Here is a 25,733-nt window from a genome sequence, read left to right as displayed (position 1 = left end):
TGCAAGTATAATATTACCTCCACCACGTGCACAGCATGTGCTTCCGTATAAAGCAACATGGATGGATCTCCTTAGCTGGCTGCACTTGAGAGGCACGGTACATAGAATTTCTTCTTTAATCCATCCATCCTTCTTGGTCCAAAAAGAGTAGATAAAACAAGCAAACAGGCGAATCCGCCAATGCTGGGATCCTCAAGCATGCAATAAGTTTAAAAATTTGGAGATTTGATACCTCGGCACGCAGCCTTGCCTTTTTAGTTCAGCTCAACTGTTCGTGTTGTGTGAGCCACAATAATAATAATAATAATAATAATAATAATAATAAACTACGCCACAATTATTCCTTTCCTCGCCTTCTCACCTTCTTCCCCTCCCCTTCCTCCCTCATGGAAATTCTTATAAATATGACAGAGAAGTGGAAGTCGTCGCCTTAATAGCTAAAGACCTTTTAATGGAGTGGCCCAAGTGCATGCATGTATGGTCCTAGAGGTGCAGAGCTGCGCTACACGTGCATGGGTCCTCGTGTGAGGGAGGAAATCGTGATGCGAGTGGGACCAGCTATCATGCAGCACACTTGGTGGAGGGCATGCCTCGAACACAAGAAGACTTCTTTTTTTCCCACTAACCATGTGGTATTGGGATTTATGGCCCATCCGTTGCATTGCCATCATATTCAGCCTTTTAGCATGCATGCATCTGTTGGCACGTGTGCTGTTGCTGGGTCTCTCCTGTTGGAAGCAAGCATAATTCGAACCGTCCCCTCCACTGTTCACGCGTACTAGACCATATGCTAAGGAAATGGGGCCGATTAATAAATCGAACGGCAGATGGTGCCTATTGGAACTGAAAGTTTCTTCCTGAAGGATTCGATAGCGATTATTGGGTACATGAATGATTTTTAGGCTTTTAGCCCTTGCTCGGACAGCCATGAGGTGGGAGAGAATTGAAGTAAGGAGGGTCACAATTCGTAAGTTTGGTATTGATTCTGCCAATGCTCCATAGCAAACCTTTCCTTGCTTGTCCGTCCAATATTAGATGAAAACTAGTAAATGAATAATTTGGGCTCGGATCCGTGACAGGATTCATCAAGCTTATTCCCTGGAGAGGAGGAAACCATAAACATCATGAGCCATGCAACAGGATTCATCAAGCTTGTTCGCTGGAGAGGAGGAAACCTTAAACATCATGAGCCATGCCCGAACACCTGCTTGCCTAAAATAACTAGAAGCCTGAACTTGGCATGGTAATAGGCTCCTTTAGTTAATAAGCCAAGCTTGAATAGTTTTTTGATATTTGGCTAGCTCAGCTCATATACCCCTTTCATTTGAAATAAGCCGGAGCAGCCTGGTACACACTAGGCTGCTTTGCACTCGTAACAAGTGCTGGGTTCGACAACAACGGGTAGAAGCTTATCAAAAACAAGTTCTTTCTCATACAATGACTGCAAAATTATCAGAAGCAAGGTATGGTCTTCTTTTCAACAAGTTGGGTATAGTTCCTGTATTCTTAGCACAAATCAATGAAATACTCGATTTGTCAAGTTAACAAGTTGGTCTTCTTTTCAATGAAACGGCAAAAAATAGAAACATCAATCATAAAAGGAATGTGTACCATCTCAATTTAAATTCAGCTCCAATGAATATATTATTAACAATATATTTTTACAGAACATTTAGTTAAAAAAAAAGGCTTGTCAGAACGTATGAATTGAGCTAACGAGAAAAATGGAAGTGCCTCTTAACATCAGGATCATGTTCAATTTACTTGTTATGATCAGTTACCATGATAGACAGATTTTAAAACTAAAAGTTACACTGATGCTGCAGTAATGTGGGGCCAGACTCCGTTTCTCTGCATAGACCTGATCGTCTCGTACGAGTTTTGGAGCCTCTTTTTAAGTAAATACGAGTTGTCTCAAGGTACCCAAAACATGCTGGATCGATTGCATGCTGCTTTCCATCCAGTTCAGTTAGGATGGCAATCTGAACAAGGACTAATGGAACTTGCTCAGATGGACCATGGTTTTAGTTGTTACCAGTAAGTTCAATGCTACAAGACAAGAATAAAATAATCTTAGGGAATAGAACAAACTCAGCATGAAATCAGTATCAGCTATCAACTTACATATTTCATGCTGAAGAAGTAAATGTAAAATACATAGACAAACAATTTTTTTCCCATTACTTTATAGAAAGCTACATAGATTCCCATATTTACCAATGATTTCTAATTAGGTCCTCTAGGATTGGAAATTACATATCTAGTCCATACCAACCTATATTGTATCGTACCGGTAAGGCACTGATATAGTACCAAGGTTCGGTTCAGTATAAGAACTAAACCGGTTCGTACCAATCCAAACCAAGCGAAACTCCCCCCCTCCCCTCCCATGTTGCCCGGTACCAACCTGTCCCACCTAGTTTCAGGAGGTACCATGGCTGGAGTAAGAAGAAAATGTTGGAAACCTATCTCGGTAAGGGATGCATACCATACCATTCCGACTATACCGTACCAAATCGATAACATACTCATTCCCTGCACCAGTTTTGCAGACTTTGATCCAAATACTTTGGAGTTCCAACCTGCTTATGGACCCACTTACAATTAGAACCCCTCCTTGCCAAGGCTAACACTGGGCTATGCTGCAGCTAAAAATGTCCAAGCCATCTCAAACTTATTGCTCATTTATTCTTGACATTCCTCTGATTTTTTTTTTTCCTAAACCTGTTTCTTGTTAACCATATGTCAATCTCAAAATCCTCATCCTTGCAATGCTCATTTTACACTCCTGAGCTATCTTAACTGAAAGATGCAGCTGATTTAAGTAATCTTAAGATATTGCCCTGTGTCTGAATGACCCTTGCAAGTCGCATAGCATCCTGGTGGATGAATCACCCTGTTTTAAGACATGGTTGCTATTTCTTCATCACTGTGTATAATGGAAGAAAAAAATGCAACAGATTTGTTCAGGGCATGTCTATATATATATATATATATATATATATTGAACTGTATATACTAAAATCACTATCTAAATTTCTACTATAGTTGAAATTCCATGTACTTTGTTTTATCCAAGTTAATTTTCAATCCTTTATCCTGTGCTGCTACCTTCCAGTTTGATGTACACAGCTAATTCATCAACTAAAAATGTATCATCGGCAAGTAACATGAACATGGAGGTCTCCTATCGCATATCAGAAAGTCCTTTCACAACTAGTAATTCGTTTACCAAGAGAATTTGTAGCATTATAAATAAAAGATGGACTCTTTGTCGTCAAGCAATTGAATCTAGCTTTCTTTCAAAAATTGGACAGACAATCTGTATCTTTGATCTCTTTTAAAATAGGTGGTTGTTTTCTGTAATAAAGACAGCACTTATGGCAAATAATAAATAATGTTCACGTAAATTAAACAACAGAGTAAAAGAAACATTGTTCCTAAAAAGTGTGCATGAAATATGAAAATGTCACCTTGCACTCATAAATCTTTCTGACCAACGTGGAACTTTGAAATGAAGAAACCAATCGTATCGAGCGAAGATGATGGGTCAAACCTTTGAACAAGTTCTGCTTCACTTTGGGTTAGCCATTCCCTAGCAGAGCAAAATAACAAAAGGCAATACTAGTTAATAGTTGCAAGATGGAAGCAGAACATTCTTAGTATATATCAGTGGAAACTCTTCAAACTGTATCTTTTCATTCCAGAGTTGGGTGCAACAGAGAGACAATATTACAAAAAAGTTGTTTATAAGCTTTCCCCGACATCATATAATTTTCAAAATTGACAATGGCAATCATTAATCTCATCACAGCTAATAAGGAAAAAACAGCCAAAATAATGTAACATGGAGGAGAACTAACACTGACCCTGGATGAGGGATGGCAACAGGTCGGGTTAGGTCAAGTAAAAAACCTTTCCTGTTTCAACCATCTGCATGCTTATGCTCTAATTATTTTCCAACAAGGAGGCAGCAATAAAGCATGCTTCATTCATGCAGAAATAATTTAAAAAACTTGGATTTCACATATAAGGCACATCAATTTCAATTTTGCAAACTATGGTTATTTTGTTTCTAATAAATGTCTAACTGCCTTCACCACCTTGTTTTCAATTTGCTTCGCCAATAATATGTCTATCAATCTACATCAGCATAACATGTTTTCACAAAGGATGACCACTTTGTTTCTTAAATTTATATTTTAGCTATAAAACAAGCTTACTAATTACGAGGAACATACTACTCAGAAATAAACAGCTTTTTCATAATGTCCTTTACTTTGACCCTGAAATTGTTCCAATATTGATGCTAAGTTTTCATTTTTGAAAAATTTAACTACAATTGATTCCTCCAAATGAGTTTACAGCACACTTTTATCATCGACAGTGATGATGGTGGTGGCGGCGGCGGCAATGATAGTAAGAAACCTTATTATGGCTATCTAATAGTAATATGTAACAAGAAAGGTTGATGTTCTGGATAAATCAGTGTAATCTGGAATGTTTTTATGGTTGATCCATGCATCTATTCAATGACTCAGTTTAACATTCTTTTCTTTTTTCTGCATTAATCATCATCAGTTAAGTCCTACAGTTTCAGGTAACAAGAGACTAGGACAAGATGTTATACAAAACTCACTTCAGCTTTGATGTAAATGAAGATAGCGGCAGAGGTGATGAGTAAAAAGAGAAGCATATCTACACGGGGAGGTCTGATGATGTTTTTCAGCTTAAGCATATATTAACAGAATTAACTTATTTAAAATCATCTTCCAATCAGAGCACGCTGGAAGTAGCTGATAGAGTTTGTGCTGCAATGCAAACCAGACAGAGTGTGGTGCACAGAACACATATTACAATAACCCTAATGCCTCAAAATCTGCATGTATTGGGGCATTAAAATGCGCTCCCATTGCAAAAGAAAAATGAAAGCGACTTACTCCACATATTCCCCACCAAACAGCTCGCAACGGCCAGTTATACCAGGTCCTCCAATTTTGGGTGCTGAGATTTTACAACCATATGAATAGAATGAGAAGAAGAAATTGTATGTAGTTAGAAACTCAAAAGTGTAGGTATGACGTAAATCATAAATGTTCTGACATTCAAGAAGCTTCATGCTATACATGTAAAAAAACTTCATGGTCATTACATGTTACCAACTCATTGTACTGCAAATACATAACTAAGTCTGAGTATGCCACCAAGAAACTTATTAAATGCTAAAGCTAGAGATAGAAAGTACGCAATTTTCCCATTATGGAACTGAGCTGCTTAAGTAAATTTACCTGCGATGCCAATGACAGAAATTTGTATGTATCCAAAGCATACCGAACTAAGGCCTCATTCTCTCCTGGGTTTATCGTACATCTAAAAGAACAAACATCAATAGTGGCACTCCTTCACTTGTTTATTGAATACAATAGATGTACAGCAACTAAATTTAGAGTGTAAAAAGAGCAAAACAGAAAAGACACATAGGAACACATAAGTACATATGCTTAAAGAACTAGTCTTAAAAAATTGAAGTCCATCTTTTATATCAACCTTAATAACCATGAAGAATGAATAGGGTATTTCTGAGTTGATATTACTTCTATTAGCAAAACCACCAGTAACAAATTTCTCCCCTTTCCCTACAATGACATGTATAATCTTTCCTCATTCTTCAACAACATCTAGGAGTATATTTAAAACTTGTGGCTGTCATATAGGACTTGGGAGAGGAAGACTACTGAAATGATGAGATGTTCTAAAATGAAGTATAATGGTTTTTTGGTTCGAGAAATGCATCAAATACTTAAAGCAGTCCATGCCCTGTATTGGTTGGTGTACAAATACACAATATAAAGAATACCTCATGAATAACGTAAAATGCTACTCCATGCTATGGAAAACATGTTATAAAGTAATGAGACTAAGTGAAAGTAACGCAGGATCTGCGAGATGTTTGCAAGTACTGTGACTACTCTATACCACTTAATAACTGTAATTCTGCTAATACCTATGAAAGTGTATTAAGGGAAAGTTTTAAGTTGGTTGTCCCTTTACTATTTAAGGACATTTATGGTGAAATCTTATGCTTGAGGTATGGAGATGGATTTACAATTACACCATGAAAGATGACAATTGTCACTTGATTGAGAAGCCCAGTGGACATTCAAAGCTGATAATACCTGTAAGGGCCTGTTTGGGAATTTCCATCCAGATCTGGCAGGATTGGTTGGAGATCGATAAGAGGGAGGAAGCGAGTGGGAGAGCAGAAGAGGAAGAACCATGGGGTCATGGGGCCTGATCCTGTGGGATATCCCACATGGGAGTGGGCCGTACCATCCCTATGTTCTCCCTTCCTCCTCTCCTGCTCCTTCACCCGGCAATCCAATCCAGGACTATCCTACCAGATCTAGCCAAACAGGCCTTGAGCAATGATTATGTACAGTTACTCAGGAACTAAAGTATCGGGGTCATTACTTGTCAGCAAAAAGAAAATATCCGCACTGTGATAATGAAACCTTAGACATTAACTTAAGTATCATGGGCATTACATGACAGAACAAAAAATGTTCCCCACTGTAACAACATGCAAATATTAAGCAAAAGACTATCAAGAATTAAGCAAAGCAGGTAGCTGAAATTCAGAAATATTCTTTTGTTTTGAAGTACAGTTGTCAATGACGATGAAATATGGTCATGGCATTGGTACCATACTGGTACTGTACAAATTACAGTGTGTCTTCATGATGGCACAACACTAATGATGTGACGTACCATATGTTGATACAGATCGATGCTGAGGGGAATATCAGTACACTATCGGTATAGTTGGTACAGACTAGAAGCTAATTATTAAATCCTTGATGCATAGGTTTGTCAAAGTACTTCAATCTTCTATCGCATGGTGATATTTATTTAGCCAAAAAAAAAACTATATCATTGCTTCATCTCAGAATGCCTTATCTCATCCATGGGCCCTGTTGCCTCCCTCACCTCACCAGTGCTAGGGCAAGTGGCAGCCTTCCACTAGTAGCTGTTCAACCATCCACCAGGCCACCAAACCAAGCATAGGGTTTCCATCAGCTCATCTAACTGCTGGCAGACATCCAACCAAAAAAAAAGGTGGCCTAGTGCACAAGGCTCCCACATTGCAGGGTCTTGGAAGAGTTAGATGTACACAACCTTACTCCACGTGCAAAGAGGCTATTTCCGGGTTCTCGTAACCTTCAGATCAAAATGGAGCAACCTTACATTGCACCAAGGCTCAATCTCATGCCATCTAACCACACAAGGCCCCCAAAAAACATGCTTTGTGTTTTCCCTCGATGCCCGTTTCTTCCATTCCTCTTTTATCCTCATCTCTTCCTCTTTTCCTCTATTTTCTAACTTCTTCTTCCCCTTCTCTTCTAGAAGATCCTCCCATTATTCTTTTCTCCATCCTCTTCTTCTCCCATTTCTATTGTGAAAGATTCTTCCATTTCTACTCTCCTCTTCTTGGTTTCCCCTTTCTTCTCCTTTTCATCATTTCCCCCTCTATTTTTGTCTTCTTTACCTTGTATTTTAACCTTTGCTCTTATTTCCATATGTTTTCTGCAAATTTCTGTCCTCTTTGTTTCTACTCTTTTTGTTTATATGCTCTTTTTTGTTTTCGTTCTTCTCGTCCTTTGACCTAATGGTTTAATTGGTTAATCTTGAATGCACAATTAGGGTCTTTTGTTAATAATCCTTTGAAATACTGTTCTAGGCTTTGATTCATTTAAGGTCATATAAAAAAAATGTCTATAAACAAAACCTTTGGGTAGTACTTGGAGAATCATGTTCATGAATGTGTACAAGCTATGATCTGTAACAGATTCCTCAAGGTTAAATCTATAGCATTTCTGAGGGCGCATGTGAACTGTTCCACATAGTTATTTTAAAAAAAAAAAATCTGGAGATCGAGGGTATTAGCTCATTGCAAGGCATGTTCTTTGGTAATATCTGTTTTATTGATGATGAAAAAACATAGCATAAATTGTTTGGCTGTTCATTCCATGAGAATCAGGCCACCTTGCAATTATGTTGTTAAAAACTATATTGAATTTCATGAACTTGAAAAGAAGTTAAAAACTAATGTGTCTTGAGCTTAGGAAGGCGCATCAAGAGTAAGCTGAATTTAAAATGACCTAAAAGCTCCGAGAACAGAAAAGAAAGAAGAGAGGTGGGGGCAGGGGGAAGGTGCACTAGCTGAAAAGTTAGAAGTTACAAGAAGATCAAGATGTATACACAAATTGTATTGTTGACCGAGTTTGGAGAAAAAAAGAAACCAGGACCCTCAAATTTCTGGATCTCTGTGTAGCATCAATGGTTGAGGCATGTTGTAAATACTAACCATCAACGATATAAAGGCAAGATGAAGAGTGCACAATAGTAATTAAAAAAGATGAACACAGATCAAGCGAATTCAAGTAAAAAATGGAAACAAATGATGCAAATAATGATCCAAAGATTGACGAGGCAGCAAGCTGTAGACAAGGCAACTGTTCTTCAAATATAAAAGCTAGGGTAAATCAAATGTCACACTATGATCGAAAAATCAAGCATCAATCACAAATAGAGACATGCAAACTACATTGAAAACAATTTATGATGAAATAAATGAAAATCTAAAATATATCAATTACACTAGATTCACATCTCCAAACCAGATAACCATTCATCAAAACTCACACATCATTGAGTATACAAACTCTAGTATCTCAATGATAAAATACTATCTTATAGATGGAACATGTTGGCTTTTCTTATTTGGTGTTATTGAAAAATATCAAAATGCACTATTAAACTACCTACATGTTGAGTGAACTTTTCATAGTTACAATGAACAATCATGGTATTTAACAATTAACAAATCATCCAAGATATATACTTACGTTGAGTACACAATAACTCCTCCTGGACGGACTAGCTGAACAGCTTGGTCAAACATCCTTCTTTGATACTTTGCATGATTTCTCAAGGATTCTACAGTTTCCTACATTGTCAGAAATATCAAAACCTATAAAGAAATGAAATTAATAGAAGTGGAAACCAATGTAACATCTTACAAAATGAGAACATAAAGTATTAGAGAAATTGTGTATCCATAATTTAAACATTGCTGATATCCTTATTTTTTCCCTTTTTTACATAATTAATATTATGAAGAAAGAATATTACACTATAATGTGAAAATAAATTAAGGCCAATATACCAATTCAAATTTGTATATGAACTATGCACAGAAAAAAGGCCATTGAGATCATCAAAACCAAGAAACCACTGTATAACACATGCATCGTTCATTGGTCGATCTAGAATATTACTTCCTTGGACTCTTCATTTTTATGGCTGAAAAGATGTGACTCAAAGTTGGTAGTTATGACCAAATGCATCCTGAAATGAACCATGCTCATTGCATGTTTTATGACGAAAAAAGACAAATCAGTACACAAGATACAACTATCATCAATGAAGATAAACTCAGGACACTCTCTTGCTGTAAGTTGCCTTAAAAAGGATTGGCACCAATCTAAAGACAATAGGAACCAGGTCGAGATCCAACTGTAAAAAGTTCCCAAAACTTTCATGGATCAAATTGCAACCCATAGATCGAACCAAATAGACTTGGATAAGAGGCTTGTCTATCAAGATAAGATTTTGTATACATATAACCAACACTTTTTTGTTACCAAAGTATGTCAGGTAGATTAAATCATACCTGCCCAGCAAATAGTCGAGGTCTCAAGCCAAGAGCGGAACATGGAGCATCAAGAAGAACACGATCAAAACTATTAGGTAGAAAGCCTTTTGAATTTTCAACCCTAGCACCCATGCAATGATTTCTTCCTGGTCCATTTCTCATTCGTCGAGCATTCTTCCTTAGGTCAGCTTTGCTGACATACCTTCTTAAATCTGCTTTTCCATTGTTGACTGTACAATGACTTTGTTAGAATTTAAACGACTTTAGATGATGATGATGAAGATCATCATAAAGTCTTCAAAATATGAACCAAGAAATATATTTATTTGTTAATTATGTTATGACAGAAAAGCTTGCCGACAATAAGCAATGTTTTAGCCTTTATGTGAACGGCGAATTAAAACTGGTTGTGAAGATTAATCATGAGTTACAGTTTCACAGAGTGCTAAAACATGTTTTGAAATTAAATAACATGAACTCGATGGTAAAAGTGGCATAAGTGGCCCCACCAAATTATGATACCTCATGTGGAAAATCACTATTGAACATATTCTTTTGCAATCTAAACAGCACTTTTTCTAGAAGATAAAGTAGTGAAGAGGTGCAAATCTGAATAGCCACATATTACAGGCAGTGGCGAAATAAACACACAATTAGTCTCATGACAATGAAACTATACATTTTTCCACTTGGTTTCTTGGAGATGAGAACCCTGATAAAGATGTAAAAGCTATAATGAGCTCTATAATGAACAATTTACCTGAATAGACAGCATAAACCTTTCTGAACCATGGATTAAGGTGTTCTCCATGCCAAGCAGCATGGACCGGCACGTCCCACATCAATGCCTTATTGACATGTACCATGTGGCATTGACATGGTGCTAGTTGTGTGCCAGTCCTAGGCACACTGCACAGCATGACACTGTAATATGCTATTGCCAGGGACCAGCATCTGTTGCCCAGTAGATACAACCCAAGAGGGGGGGTGAATTGGGTAATTTAAAACTTTTCAATAACTTCTAGACTTTTCAATTAATTAAGCTAAGTTGAACAGATTTACAGTGGAATTTAAACTTAGCAACAGTTTGATTCTAATCTGATCAAGTTTAAAACTATTAAGCAGCGGACTCAATAAACAATTAGTCTAGATTTTCCCAAGCAAGCATTTCAATACAATGAATCTTAATGCAGTTTATTAAATGAAACTTGGTTAAACAATTTGATTATGCTTGCAACTAAAGGATGCGAGGATAAGAGTTAAGCAAGCAATTCAATTAGATATTTAACTATGTAAGTGAGGAAATTAAACAATGAAAGAAAGCATCACAAACACAAAGATGTATAGTGGTTCGGTGCACCCCAGCACCTACATCCACTCCCCAAGACCTCTTGGGAATTTCACTATAATCCCTCCGATTACAGCCGGTTGTTTTACAAGCTCACAACCCAACTTGTTGTTTTCGCGAGATTACAACGAACTCGGTCGGTTTTCATAGGCTCACCGACTAGAACCACCCGATTGTTTTTCCGGGTTCACAATCAAACCCAGTTGGTTTTTTCTGGTTCACCAACCACAACCTTACACCGTTGGTTTTTCCTTTGGCTCACCAACAAACCTTAACCCCTTGATTCAATCTGTTGATTGAATCAAGTTACAAGATATTAGAACAAGAATTTGAAGCAAATACAAGCTTCTTAAACAAGCAGATATAGCAATATAAACAAAATAGAGTAAAGAGAAGCTCTCAAACAAGTTTTGTAGATGAAGGAACTCGGCTTCTTCTTTACTTAACCCTCTTCTGATTTCGCACGAGGTAAAGGATCACCGAGGCAGCACATAGTTGGAGAGGAAGCCTTGGGATTCACTCGGATGCTCTTCTTCTCTCACTTTTGCTTTGAACGGCCCTTTGATGCTTTTGGAAGATTTTCTCTTGAAATCTCTTCTCTATATGTTCTCTCCCATTTTCCTACCTTCTTCCCTAGCTCTTTCTTTGATTTTATAGCTTTGGATGGCTTGGGAACAAAGATCTAGCCGTTAGAGACAAAAATAAAGCCGTTGGAGTTGAGAAAAAACTAGCCGTTATACCTCCCAGCATGCTCGAGTCGACTCGGCTGGAACAGGAGTCGACTTGTGAATAGTAGTCTACCGGCACTGTAGCTGGGAGTCGACTAGAGCACTGTAGTGCTGAAGTAGGAGTCGACTCGAGCACTGTAGCGCTGAAAATCAACTCTCTGTCTTTTCGTCTGTTCTCAGTCGGAGTCGACTCGCAGAGTCCCGGAGTCGACTCGAGCACTGTTCCTTGAAACTCTAGAGTGCCAGAGTCGACTCTGAACTTCCAGGAGTCGACTCGAGAACAGTTCTTTTGAGTTTTTCTTTAGAATTATCCCTCCAACTTGAATCCTTTGAACTTGAAACTTAGGCCAATGAAGTGTAGCTTTCTTCCAACTTTTCTTAAGAGCTTTTGAGACCTTCTTGTATTTTTCCAACTTGCTATGTTCCTTGCAAAACAAATTATCTTTCTTCTTGCAACACAAACATTAGTAATTATACTTCAAGATTTTGTGATTATCAAAATCAATCTTTAAATCTCATCAGCATCCAAAACTTTAATCGCCCAACAAGATTTATCACAACCATTGGAGCTGGATCTGTGAATCCTTATTGATTATCCATTTCCTGAAAGAGAAATCTCTGGAAGCAAGCTTCACAAATCCTTCCTAATAACTTTACCATCGTAACCAGTTCCTTGTGACTTAATCTACAACTGGTGCAATTCTAATATTTCCTCCAATGCGCATGTTATCCATACTTGTTATTACAAAATTTACCACAATCTATTTAAACAACCTCATTTCTAATGATGTTTCTCTTATGTAATCAGACCCTCCAATAGAGCAACATCAAATCATGCATGTCGAGAATATCTAATAAATTAAAGAAAGCAAGCCTTTCCCATATTCATAAATCTAATGCAAAGGAATTAGAATGTAGCCGATTAAACCTTTCCTTCGAAATCATGGTTGATAAAGGGAGAGGCAATATTGATCCTGAAGAATTCAACAACTTGTAGACTTAATTAGAACATCTTTCCTTTCCCCATGACTTAATCTACAACTAGCACAATTCTCATAATTCCTCCAATGCATGTTATCTGAAACTTGTTATACAAAATTTACCACAATCTATATAAACATTTTCATGATGTTTCTCTTATGTAATCTGACCCTCCAATAGAGCAACATCAAAACATATATGCCCAGAATATCCTGGAATTGTAAAATAAAAGAAAACAAGCTTGTCAAATGTTGTGCAAAGGATTAGCATGTAGCTGATCAACCCCCCCCCCCCCCCTCCTTTCAAATTCATAATCAAAAAGGGGATAGAAAATGGTGTTAGAAAAGCAAATTATTGAACCAGAAGAATTCAACAACTTGGAGCCTTAATTAGAACATCTTTCCAGCAGAAAATGGGAAAGTATCAATCAAGTGATCTCAAATTGTCAATATAATATGCTCGCACAGGATAAACAAGTCGAATCCACTCCAACCATCGCAATGTATGATGTTAATATTCTGAGGCAACTAGCAGAAAACTGTATGGCGACGATAAGAATGATAATGTACTTAGTACAAACATGTGGTAAGGTACAACACAAGGGCTCCAGTACAAGGACGTGCCAGCACATGGCACAGCTGTTGTGCCGACTCCAGCAGCATACCACATGTTAATATAGGGGTGTACCATACCAACCTGAACCATACCAGTAAGTTACTGGTATGGGGACTGGTACCTACTTTATAACAACATATACATTACCAAGTGATGAAGAATATAGCTGATTCAACCACTCAAATATATATTAGCAACCACTTGTAAAAAATACAAAGAAAACAAAAGAAAAGAAAAAAAGAAAAGGGAAAAAACTTGAGTAATTCCAATAGACTACTAGTAATTTTATGGATTGTCCAGAGGACTTTCTTACGTAGCATAGTTCGTAACAATATAGTTCAAAGGTCACAAATTTCTTCCTCCAAACCAAACAAATGTATGATGGCGAACACATAACCATTCGTATACTTGATAACTTGTGCAGTTGACAAGGAAAAAGAAAATAAGAATTTTTTAAAAAAAAAACAAAAGCTGACATACTTCTCTTACCAGTTTGCATGGATGTCACATCAATGCCGGATGTTTCTGTATTACTGCTAACAACGTCACCATTTGTAACTCTAAATGATTTTGAATCTTTAACAGTCATATCTAATTCTCTAATGATATGATCTGTTACATCAGTATTTTCTCCCTCATTAGTTCGACGTACAGATTTAAGAGCATCAAGCTTATATGCATTTATACAAGTCAAGTCCATCTCTGCAGCCAACTTCATAATTTCCATCACCTGAAAGCAATATACATGTTATAATTGAAAAGTCAAATAAGATAAATGTTCAGAACAAGGTTTTAAGTGCCCGTCTGTATCATACCATGATACAAGCCGGTGCTAACATGGGGCATACACGTGCCGCATTGCCCTGCATATCACAAGGCATCAACTTATGCTAGTTTAGCATCGGAGGATAGGACTTGGAATGGAGAGGGGAAGGGAGATATGGAGAGGGGGGAGGGAGGGGGGATGGGGGGGGAGGGCTGTGGGTAACGAGGATGGCAGGACATACATGGTGCAGCCACTGGCCACCATGCGCTGTACCATAGGCACTTAAATCCTTAGTTCAAAATAAATTCCATTACAACATCAGAAGTTATTCCATTATTATAACTATTATTTCATGGGGACAATGGCTGTTATCTCATAGTTAAACTGATTCAAATAAAATACTATTTTCTCTTTAAATTTTGATGTCAGCTTTAAGGTAATATTTTGTTCTGTGATCAGTGAGATTATAAAATAAGGCCTTTATTTCTCCAAATTCTCCGCCCATTCCCGATATAATGGCTAACAGCAGCTGCTATAACAACCATTATTTTATATTCAAAAGAGTCAAGTCAAAGGCTTAATTTTAACTAGGTAATTAACAGCCTTTTTCCATCAGAATGGTACATCATTGTTTTGGAGGGGATATGTAGACATATTATTAGGGGATATCGGCACTATTGAAGTCTTCGATCAGCTCTAAATGTCAAATCAGTAACCTAAATTCATGGCTCAACCCAAAACCAACTCAACCGGCTAACACGAGGGTTCTTCTGCAGTTAGACCTCTTCAACATGAGGATTGCCTGACGTAAGCAACAGTTGGACCTCTTGCATCTTGACCTGACCAAGCCCACTTAAGCCACTTTCACCTTGGCGGGGCTTTCTTCCTAAAATCTAGCTCTGAACCTTGATCCAGTAATATCAAAGAGAGAAAAGAAAGAAAAATAAAATCCTTCTACCAACGGCAACCTTTAAACCTCAATTTCAAGTCTGACTAACGTTTGGTTCCATTCTTTAGCTCACATGAGTTATGAACTAAATGTACAGTTATTGGAGATGCCAGAAATAAGAGATGGGTTGTTAGGGTGAGAGAGGAGATCTTTTGATCAATATCAGTGGCCATGATAACCTCCTCAAGCAACTAAACCTGGCTACATGTGTGATAGACCCAACCCTATCCACAATGACCAGACTCTACCAAGCCAAGTTGATATCTGCAGCAATAATCTAGAGCAGATGAAGGCACTAACTTCATCGTGACGCATCAAGACAGAAGGCAAGATCCCCAACTCAAAACCTATACAAGTTCTAACTTGGATGACTAATCTTGGCTAAAAGAAAGGTCAGGTGAGCCACATTACCTGACAGGTTTGCATCTGCCACCTCTATTATAACAAGGCACTGTTGCAATATTCAAATAAAAATCTCATGCTGCCCTTTCAAGACAATCTCTTAGGTGATCACATGTCAAAGGGAAGGTGATGATAACAAAATTCTTTTCAGAAAATGCCCTTAATTTGTGTCTACATGAAAGGAGACTAATCAAGCATTAAAAAAATAAGGGGCATATATTTTCCAAAGCTAAAACACCTACAGATCTGATGAAAAGCCTAGCCAATCTTATAAATCCTTTTACAAACTTAAAACCTATTTGAGCATATCAACATGTTAAATTTTTAATTGAAAAAGCAAGGATGTCACAGTTGTTGGCCAACTACTTAGATTCTTCTTATATAAAAGGCTCTAAAGGGTCAGGTTTATATCTTTAACAAGGATTTACATCTTGGTGCTGGTACCTATACCAATATGTTACCAGTTGGAATTGGCATCATACCAACACATGGTAAAGGTGCTAAGGCAGCAAAACACTCATACCATGTGTCGGTACAGTACCTTATCAAGTTACTATATTGTACTCTACCGGTACGGTACAATATGCCGGCATGGACCAATAAGGCTCAGTACGTAAAACCTTGGTTTTGAAATCAAATATATGTAAGGATTTTGTCAACAGAATCTCCATGTGACATGACACCATAGGCCACCAATTAGTTCGGCCGCGATATGCACTTGCTAATCAAGAAATAGCGATACTGGAGAAATAATAGCATTTAAAATCCCACTTCATATGCCACAACACAGCAAACTTAATCTCTTAGCAAAATTAAGTCGAATAAGTATAGTCAAATAACGAAATATGAAGGTTTTACCTTATTGTGAGATCTATCAATGGCAACAACTTCTCCTCTGTCCTTCAGAAGGATAGCAATTGCAGTCGTTTTCCCTCCTGGAGCAGCACACATGTCCAAAATCCGTTCTCCTTGTTGGGGATCTAAGAACAAAATTAAATGAGGAACATGAATAACTTGATGAACCAAGAAAGCATTACAGCATAAAATAAATTATATGTTCCACTAAATCCTTCATAAAGAAATAGCATGAAACTTAGAATTCAACAGATTGAAAGAAGATCAAAGACAGGTTCTCCATACTAAAGTTGCACCTTAAAACCTTTATCATCCATTTACATAGCAAGTAAAACAGCGATAACAAAGTAGCTGATATATTAATAATTGGTATTTCGTCAAATTTTCTCTTTTAATGGAATTGTTTTAGGAAAGTATAAGTCAATATCAGTTTGGTTGAATGCATGCAATATGGTAAGGGAAAGATGCATCAAAATTTTTAAAGAAGTTGCATGGTATTAACTATTAGCTTTGATAAAGGCGCTTTTTTTGTTTTTGCTACAATAAGCATTTGTACCACCAAACTACATGTACAAGAACCAAAATGCCCTTTTGAACTAGTGCGTAGCATTTTATAAGCAAGAGGATGTTGAAGCAGCAGTGTATGGCACTGCACTAATACTATGTACCACCTCTTAGGATACATAAAAGCTAGAAGCATTGCATAATTACTAGATGAGATCATTTCATATATGGAGACCGATTATTTAAAAAAAAAATCCTTTAAAGCCAAAAAATATCATTTTTATAAACCAGACAATCATGGATCGGTACAGTTATTGAACATAAACACCACCATGATATCATCATTATCAAGAATAGGACCACCATTGCAGATAAGTCACCATTAAGTATATGTCCACCCTAATCTTCATTAATAGCAAAATCTCATTGTGGTCAAGGTTAAAGTTCAAGTACATCACCACAAACAAAGTAGGGGGAAACCGCTAGAAGCTATTTTCGAGGCTGTTGCCCAAGGTGACAATCCAAGAGGGGGGGTGAATTGGTTTCTTCTAAATTTTGGTGTTTTAAAAGTTTTCTTAATTAAGTGCGGTGGATGCTTTCTTAAATTATTTGAATGAGTTAAACTAGAACAAAGATGGAAGATATTGCAAGAATAAACGTAAGCACATGCACAACACAAACACAACAATATATAGTGGTTCGGTGCTCTCCTTAGCACCTACGTCCACTCCCCAAGCGACCCCTTGGGAATTCACTATAATCCCGTGGATTACAGTTGGATTGTTTTCCGGGCTCACAATCCAAAAACCTTTGTTGGTTTTACGGGCTCACCAACGAACCTATACACTTTGGTTTTCCGGGTTCACCAAAAACCTTTGTTGGTTTTGCGGGCTCACCAACGAACCTTTACACTTTGGTTTTCCGGGTTCACCAAAAACCTTTGTTGGTTTTACGGGTTCACCAACGAACCTTTACACTTTGGTTTTCCGGGTTCACCAAAAACCTTTGTTGGTTTTACGGGTTCACCAACGAACCTTTACAAATTGTTCGACAAACAAAAGGAAAGATTCAAACTCCTAAATGAGCATATGAAACAATATTAACTACAAAGAAGAGTTAGAAAGTATTTATCGCTTTGAAGTGGCTTTGCTCTTCTTTGTCAAGGATGCTTCACTCTTCAAGGGAGGATGGAGCTCTTGATGACTCTTTGAATTTGCTCAATCCCTTTCTTTGATTCTTGAATGAAGCTCTTGATGAAGAAGATTAGGGCACTTTTGTTTTCTTGTGTACTCTTTGATATTCCTTTCAAAAGTTATTCTATCTGATGAATAGTGCCCCTTTAAATAGCTTCCCACATCCTTTGGACAAGCCCCAATGGTCAGAGTTCAAAAACTAGCCGTTACTCACCTTGGGAAGGACAAAAAGTACATCTGCAGAACTAGCCGTTATGCTTCAGCCCGTGTTTAGGTCGGCTCAACCTGTCCTTGGGTCGACCCAACTTTCACTTGGGTCGACTCAAACATTCCTTGGGTCGACCCTCTCAGAAAACACAGAACCTTGAAATTCAGCCTTCTTTCCCTTGGGTCGACCCAACCTTTCTTTGGGTCGACTCAAATTTTGGGTCAGCTCAAACTTTTCTTGGGTCGACTCAAACCTTGGGTCAGCTCAAATTTTTCTTGGGTCGACCCAACTTTCAGAAAATTCAGAATCTTGAATTTCAGCCTTTCTTCACTTGGGTCGACTCAACCTTTCTTTGGGTCAACTCAAAGTTTACTTGGGTCGACTCAACTTCTTCTTGGGTCGACCCTCTCAGTAAATCCAGAGAACCATTTTCTGAGTTGTTTGAGGATCTTGATGTTTGGGTCGACTCATGCTTTCCTTGGGTCGACCCAACTCACTGTTCATCTGTGCCATTTTTGCAGAAGTGTGCCAAATGATTTCTTGATGTGCCGGGGTCGACCTAATCATCCTTTGGGTCGACTCAATCCACACTTTGCTGCATCTCAAGGTTAGATTCATTCATATAAACAATGAAATGTATCTATATCAATTTATACAAATATACTGAGAGTAATGAACTTATAAATGAAGTATCGATTTAACTTATAACATACTCTTGTTAAATGCTTGTTAATCATCAAAATAACACTATCATTCTCAATCTCCCCCTTTTTGATGATTACAAAATAAAGAGTATGAGCCTATTGATACTTATCTTAAAATCAGTTTTTGAAAAGGGCTTAACTTGCTGAATTTCAGCTTTTCATATATAAGAGTGAAGTCTCCCCCTATATCATTTAAATGTTGCCAATTTGACTTTTTGAGTTACTCCCCCTTTCATTTATAATTCATTAAAGATGAAACTTCAAAATTTTGAGATAAAACATGAGTTTCAGATTATGTATCGAGGTGTGAAAGGTGCGTGCCAAATTCTGAAATTATGTGTGCCAAATTCTGAAATTTGATATAAATTTTTGAGTTGATCATTTTCATTGTTGCAAATTGCTCCCCCTTGGATGTATATGCTTTCCTATATGATTTTCTATTTGTTTTACAAATTATTTCTCTTTCTTTCTTTACTTCTCCTCTTATTACTCTTTCTTTACTTCTCCCCCTTTTTGTTACTCTATTTACTCTAAAGATATCTTTACTTCTCCCCTATTACTCTTTCTTTACTTCTCCCCCTTTTTGTTATCATCAAATAGGTACATGGGAAAAGATGCAATAAATACCAAACTTCAAACTTCATTGATCAAAATAGGAACATTTTAGTATATCAAAAGCAAAAGCAAATACAATATTCCTCAATCAAAGTTTAAAGATGCATGATAACCACCAAATACATATGAGAACTAGATACATATCCTAATCTCTAAACAAGATCGTGAGACTCTCCCGGATCGCTTGGCTACGGCTCTCTCGGATCCCATTTCTCCAAGATCTTGAGGTAATCTACTGTTTGGAGATGATTGGAGAAGATTTGAGAGTGGAAAATAAGGTTTTCGGAAGAGGACAAAGGGTAAACAGTGCCCTAGATAGCTCACGGGTCCCCCTTTTAACAGTGGGATCCCGACGTTGGGTCGACTCAAGAAACTTCTTGGGTCGACTCAACGTTGGGTCGACCCTATTCTGGGTTGGGTTGACCCAAGTGCAGAATTTTTCTTTTCTCTTCCTTTTTGCTTCTAAAAATTTTCCTTGCTTCCAATCCTTATAAATTCTTTCTGGGACAATGATACATGAGTAAGGAATCTATAGATAACAAGTTTGACTCATGTTTCATGGATTTTTAGAAATTGGAGGAATGTATCATGAGACTACTTGCTCCCTTTTATATTTCTTCAATAAAAAGGATCACATATACCTAATTCTCTCCTTAGCGTGCAGAATCTATCTTCACTCAAGGGTTTTGTGAATATGTCGGCTAATTGTTTTTCAGTGCATATATGCTCAATACATATGTTTCCATTTTGCACATGATCCCTAGTAAAATCATATCTTATTTCTATGTGTTTGGCTTTAGGAATGAGATATTTAGGATATAAGCCAGAAGTGATCTCTAAATGTAGATTCCAAAGATAGTTTTGAAATCAAGTGTAGATGGAATTTTTTTCAAGTTATTTCAAGGAGTATCAAGAATAATATTCAAAGAAAGCACGAATGAAAATCCAATACCTTTTTTTTAATATACTAAGTATATAGCAACATGAGAGCAATCTAATTAATTTTTAGAGTATAGTATAAGAGCAGATAAAGATCAAAACTTATATACTCGAAAAACATAAGATTATGTTGAATCCTTAATTCTTAATGACTTCAAAGTTCTTTCATGATATAAAAGTATTGGAGCATAGATACCAAAATATGAATTTATGCAATGTAGGATACATAAAATTCAGGGCTTTGAAAGTTCTTTTAAAGCTCTCTTAAAGACTTTCTTTTACTCCTTTAAAGATCATATCATCAAAATCAATTAAAATGAATTGGCTCATGATTGAAACACTAAAGTGCAAGCCAATAAGAGCTCATTAGTAGATTCCAAAGTAAATTTCTAATACTAAGACAAATGGAATCCTTTTCACTTAGTTTTCAAAACAAGTGATTTACCAATTAAGTACAGATGAAAATCCAACTTTCAAAAGATATTCAATGAGGCACAAAGTTTAATACCACTTTACATTTAGTATTCTTTCTCTCATCTTTAGTTGTGAATTTACATGATTAAGTTCTATATGATCTCTCCCTCTGAAATTTTCTTTCTCCCCCTTAATTAATCATTCCATTTGAGAGTTTTAGAATTTGTTCAATAAAATTGTCAATCTCGAAAATATATTTTATTTTCATAAGACTCAAGGTTTGAGATAAGACAACCTTTATAGAACTCATCTCAAGGTATAAACTTATTATATAATTAAAGCAAGTCTTGCAGTATAAGGAGGTTCATCAAAATCAATCCATAAAATTCAAGGTATGCATCAAATTAAAGTAACTTTAGGATAAGATACTGAATATCTAAAGCTCCCCCTTAAGAGATGCATTCTTCTTTAATTATTCTTATCTTTTGTTGAATTTCAGATTTTAATGATAAACGTGAATAAAACTGAAACTTTATGATATCAAGAATGTAGAGTGATCTAGAATTATTCAAAATTTATAGCAATCACTCTTTTTAATCTTTTAAGAACAAGTTATGCTTCCTCTTAATCTTTGAGAAAATGTACTGAAATATTAATCAGAAAATAATTCATTTGAAACTCAAATTCTTTCAAAAGCATTTACATTTTCTTTCTTTTAAGAATCATTTGAGTGAGCTGAAATATTTCTAAACTTAAGATCATTCACTCTTTTAATAATATATATATACATATATATTTTGATAGAAGTCTTTAATAATGTAGGAGAGGAAAAAAAACATATAGATGATCATTGAAGTATATATATTTATAGAACTCAATTTCTTAATCAAAGTTTTTCAGCAATGTATATATGAAGCACAATAAATCTTTTCAATATCAAAATAAAATCACATATTTAAAAATATTTGTTTGCAATCAAGATCATCGAAAGACACATCATTCAGACCAATATTAGTACACTTTGAAGATAAGAAATGATATGTTTCAGATGCGTATCGGGGCAAGCAATCAAGGCATCAGAATTATTCTATTTTTCTTAAGCTGTAGTTTTATCTAGAAATTCATATTGAGTTTAAGCTTTTATACAAAATCAGATTCTGAATTTCATAAAGATTCTCAAGGAGGCTTTCAAAGTTGTAATTTGAGATATGTATCTTCACATTGTAGCTCATCTTAAATCATTACGATTGAAAACACATATTTCAAACATATAAGAGCATATTCAGAATATTTGTATTTATGTTGAGTTTTGGTATGAATTTGAACATTATATACCAAAGTTAGGCAAGTTGAAGGATAAAACAAAATCAATTCATTTTGCCTAAATAGAGATATCCTTCTCTTCTCCTTTTTACAAATTTATTCAACTTTCAGATTTTAAAGATGATTGTGAACGACAATTCTGAAATTTCTTTTCAATAATACCAAATAAGAATTTTATGTAGTATTTCAAACATTCAATCAAATTGTCCAAGCATGGAGCATTACAAAATATTGAGAACCCATAATTCAAGACATCATGCCATATGCAAAATATATTATATGTTAAGTCATGTATTAAAATATTAAGAGCAAGCATGTCAATGATCAAAATCAATTCTTTTCAAATAAACTCCTCCTATTTAAATATAATCTTGCACTGATTTCATCCTTAAAGTGTGTTTTCAAGTGATTAAAAATTTGACTTGATTCTTCTTATATACTTTCATTTTTACCTTCTTATGCTCTATACTCTATTTGCTCCATTTCCGGTGGAGTTGGAAGGGGCACGAGGTACTACCACTAGCCTCCCTCTTGTGCCGTCCCTAATATACCCTACACCGAATAGTTGAGTCAAATAGTGCCGGGTACTACCACTAGCCTCCCCATTGGCACCATCCCTATGATGAGCAATATAGAAATGTTAAAATGTTCACTTCAAACTCTCCCTGTTTAAGTGTATTTTATTACGGATTTTATCTCTTCCAAAGGAATGTTCATATTAGTCTCATAAATGTGCCAAATATATTATGCTTGTTTTGCTTTTCCTAAAGATTGGAGTATTTGCCTTTACTTAGATTTTACTTCCCTTGAATAATTGTTCATTTTCTTTTCTTTATCTCCCTCTTTTTGTTATTCTCAAGTAATTTACATGAAAGAGCAGAATAAAGAATTAATCTAATATGCTGCATATAAATGTATATCATGCAAACAGCATTTTCATTATGCCCAATGATTCATAGCTTATCACAAGTTATTTTGAATTAGAGATTTGAGGCATAAACTTGTGTATTTCATGGTTATGCATTATATAGGAAAAAGTAAACTTCAATTTAATCACACCATGAAACAATTATCATTAGTATGAGAATGAAGCATGATATCAAGAAGATTAGCAATTAAATGTTTAATCATGCTACCATATAATTTCAGACTATTAATTTTGCTCAACTAACTCACAAGAGAAGGGTTTAGATTACCAATGCATTTAGCATTCTTCAAGCCAAATATCTTTTAAATTCTTTACATCCTTGGCTGAAGAAAATCTCTCTTTTTTTTTTGTTTGCAAGGGGATGTTTATTGTATCTTTCATCGAGGTGTCCTTCAAGTTGAAATTTCTTGCTCATAAGTCCTGTATCATTAGCTAAATCTTTTTCTTTTCTTGAAGACAATTCATTAGGTTCTCTATGATACAAAAACATTCATACAACATATTTCTTAACTAGATGACTCAACATGAGACATGATAATAATTGAATTTGAGTCACTTTACTCAAGAGATTGCCTAAATATAAGCAAGCACAAGTCACTTGAACTAAAGAGATAACTTCATTAAGTAAAATGGTTCAAGGACAAGCATGTGAGGCAATAGAAGGATTCATCAAGGTCAAATCAAATTTTTTTTATTTTCAGAATTAATTTAGCTTAGATTCTATTTGCTTAAGATAATTATCAATAAGATATACAAGTTGAGTTTTAATCAAATTATCTTAAACAGTTGTTTCTATCAAAAATTTTGATTATGATTTAGTTTTCAACACTAATAATCATGTTTCAGGGAGTTGAGCAATCTTCTTTTAGAGCAATTAGGATTTTATTTTGACTTATGAGTGATAGTTTAAAAAAATTAATATTCATGCTTTAAAAGATTTTTATGATCAAGTTAAGCATGACATGTTACAATTAATCAGTAGAATTTGAGATAATTTTAGAGAAAGATATTAATCATGGATACAATGATTATGCTCAATGAAGTTTTAACATGAAGGCATGAAATCAGCATCAATCATTTATACTAGAGAGAATTTAGATTTTGAAAACTTGAAGGAGAAAGTTATACATATTCATTCATTGTTTTCTTATCATCATGCAAGCACTAGAAAATTTCATGCTAAGATCGTGTAGATAAGATTTGTCATACATACAAGGCATTTAATAAATATTCAATAGCCTAACTGAATTTATAAAGTTAAGCATATCAAGACATAAAATGACAATTTAAATTACATTCACAAATGATGAAATAAAATTTATTTATAAGTCACGTGCCATGGCACCCAATTAAGAGTTTCACATGAGCTTCAAGGGCTGCTTTGACACATTTGCAAGATAATCTCAGTTTTTCATTTTAGGTACCCAAGCTTGCTTGGGTCTTTGGGAGTTAGTGCATATGGTTCCTTTTGGAATCCAAATCTGTTTAATTGTAATAATTTTATCATTTGATTTGCTTGTATTGAAACAATAGGTAAAGTTTTTATGCCTATTCTTTTCATATTTGAAACAAGTTATCTTATTTGATGGTTTGCTTGGTGAATTAATTACCATTTTATTTAGGGGTTTATTGTTAAGTAAGGAAGTCCAGTCAAGTTTTGATTTATCAAAATCAGCATGTTGGCTTTCAAACATTGTTTTTAATCTTTCTGAACTTACAGTGAATTTGTTAATAAAAGATTTCAGTTGGTTAACCTTTTTACTTAAGTTTTGATTTTCTTTAATTAAATTCTGATTTTTCTGAATTAATTCTTCTGAATTTAACCTTAAATGTTCATTCTCAAAATTTAATTTGTCTTTCATTTCAACGGTAGAATTTCTTTCTTCTGACATTTTCAGATTTAGCTTTTTATTCTTTAAACTAAGCTTCTTATTTTTTAAATTAAGCTTCTTGTATTCTAAGTATAAATCAGAAAAAGCATCATGAAGTTCATCAAATGTAAAATCAGATTGAGCTTCAGTATGTACTTGATTTTTGAATGAGAAATCACTTTGTGTTCGAGTACATACCTCATCTTCATGTGCTACAAAGCATAGATTTTCAGTTTCAGTTTGATACTCTTCTTCTTCGGAACTAGTTTCAAATTCACTAGAAACGTTAGTGCATTCATATTTAACTTCAAGCATATTCCATATTTCCTTAGCAGTTATGCAAAAAGATATGCTATTAAGTTCACTATCATCCAATGCATAATATAGAATATTCATGGCTTTTGCATTTTGCTGAGCCCTTTCTTTATCATGATTAGTGTTTGTGTGTAGCCCATTGACTATGATACTCCATAAATCGTAGTCATGTGCTTGAATAAAAATGCGCATGCGTGCTTTCCAATATGTGTAGTTTATACCATCAAATAGTGGAGGTCTATCAATTAATTGTCCCTCACTCATAGAACATCCCACTTGGGTTGTCATGATCTTTAACTCTTGATTGTGAGATCAATGAGTACTATTAGAGCACCTTGCTCTGATACCACTTGTTGCCCA

General features: G+C 35.6%; 1 protein-coding gene across 6 annotated transcripts in view; it reads right to left on the bottom strand.

Annotated features, from left to right (window-relative positions):
• LOC103707377 (tRNA (cytosine(72)-C(5))-methyltransferase NSUN6) overlaps positions 1-25,733 on the bottom strand; it is a 41,208-nt gene that overhangs the window by 447 nt on the left and 15,028 nt on the right. For 3 of the 6 annotated variants that reach the window (XR_005511468.1, XR_005511464.1, XR_005511467.1), the window contains 8 exons: positions 16,363-16,484; positions 13,868-14,117; positions 9,734-9,945; positions 8,907-9,007; positions 5,289-5,370; positions 4,941-5,004; positions 3,474-3,595; positions 1,616-2,049 (listed from right to left, as the gene is read on the bottom strand). Coding sequence is in view for 1 of the 6 variants with exons in the window: in XM_039125519.1 (XP_038981447.1) it covers positions 3,481-3,595; positions 4,941-5,004; positions 5,267-5,370; positions 8,907-9,007; positions 9,734-9,945; positions 13,868-14,117; positions 16,363-16,484 (968 nt within the window). In the remaining 5 variants the exon portion in view is untranslated. Of the gene's footprint in view, positions 1-1,615; positions 2,050-3,473; positions 3,596-4,940; positions 5,005-5,266; positions 5,371-8,906; positions 9,008-9,733; positions 9,946-13,867; positions 14,118-16,362; positions 16,485-25,733 lie in introns of those variants that run through there. The other 3 variants (XR_005511466.1, XM_039125519.1, XR_005511465.1) reach the window with 3 other exon arrangements.

This window comes from Phoenix dactylifera, chromosome 4 (assembly GCF_009389715.1).
Source record: "Phoenix dactylifera cultivar Barhee BC4 chromosome 4, palm_55x_up_171113_PBpolish2nd_filt_p, whole genome shotgun sequence".
In the NCBI taxonomy this organism is placed as follows: domain Eukaryota; kingdom Viridiplantae; phylum Streptophyta; class Magnoliopsida; order Arecales; family Arecaceae; genus Phoenix; species Phoenix dactylifera.
Note: the sequence above shows the minus strand (reverse complement) of the source record. Positions and strands in the feature narration are given on the sequence as shown.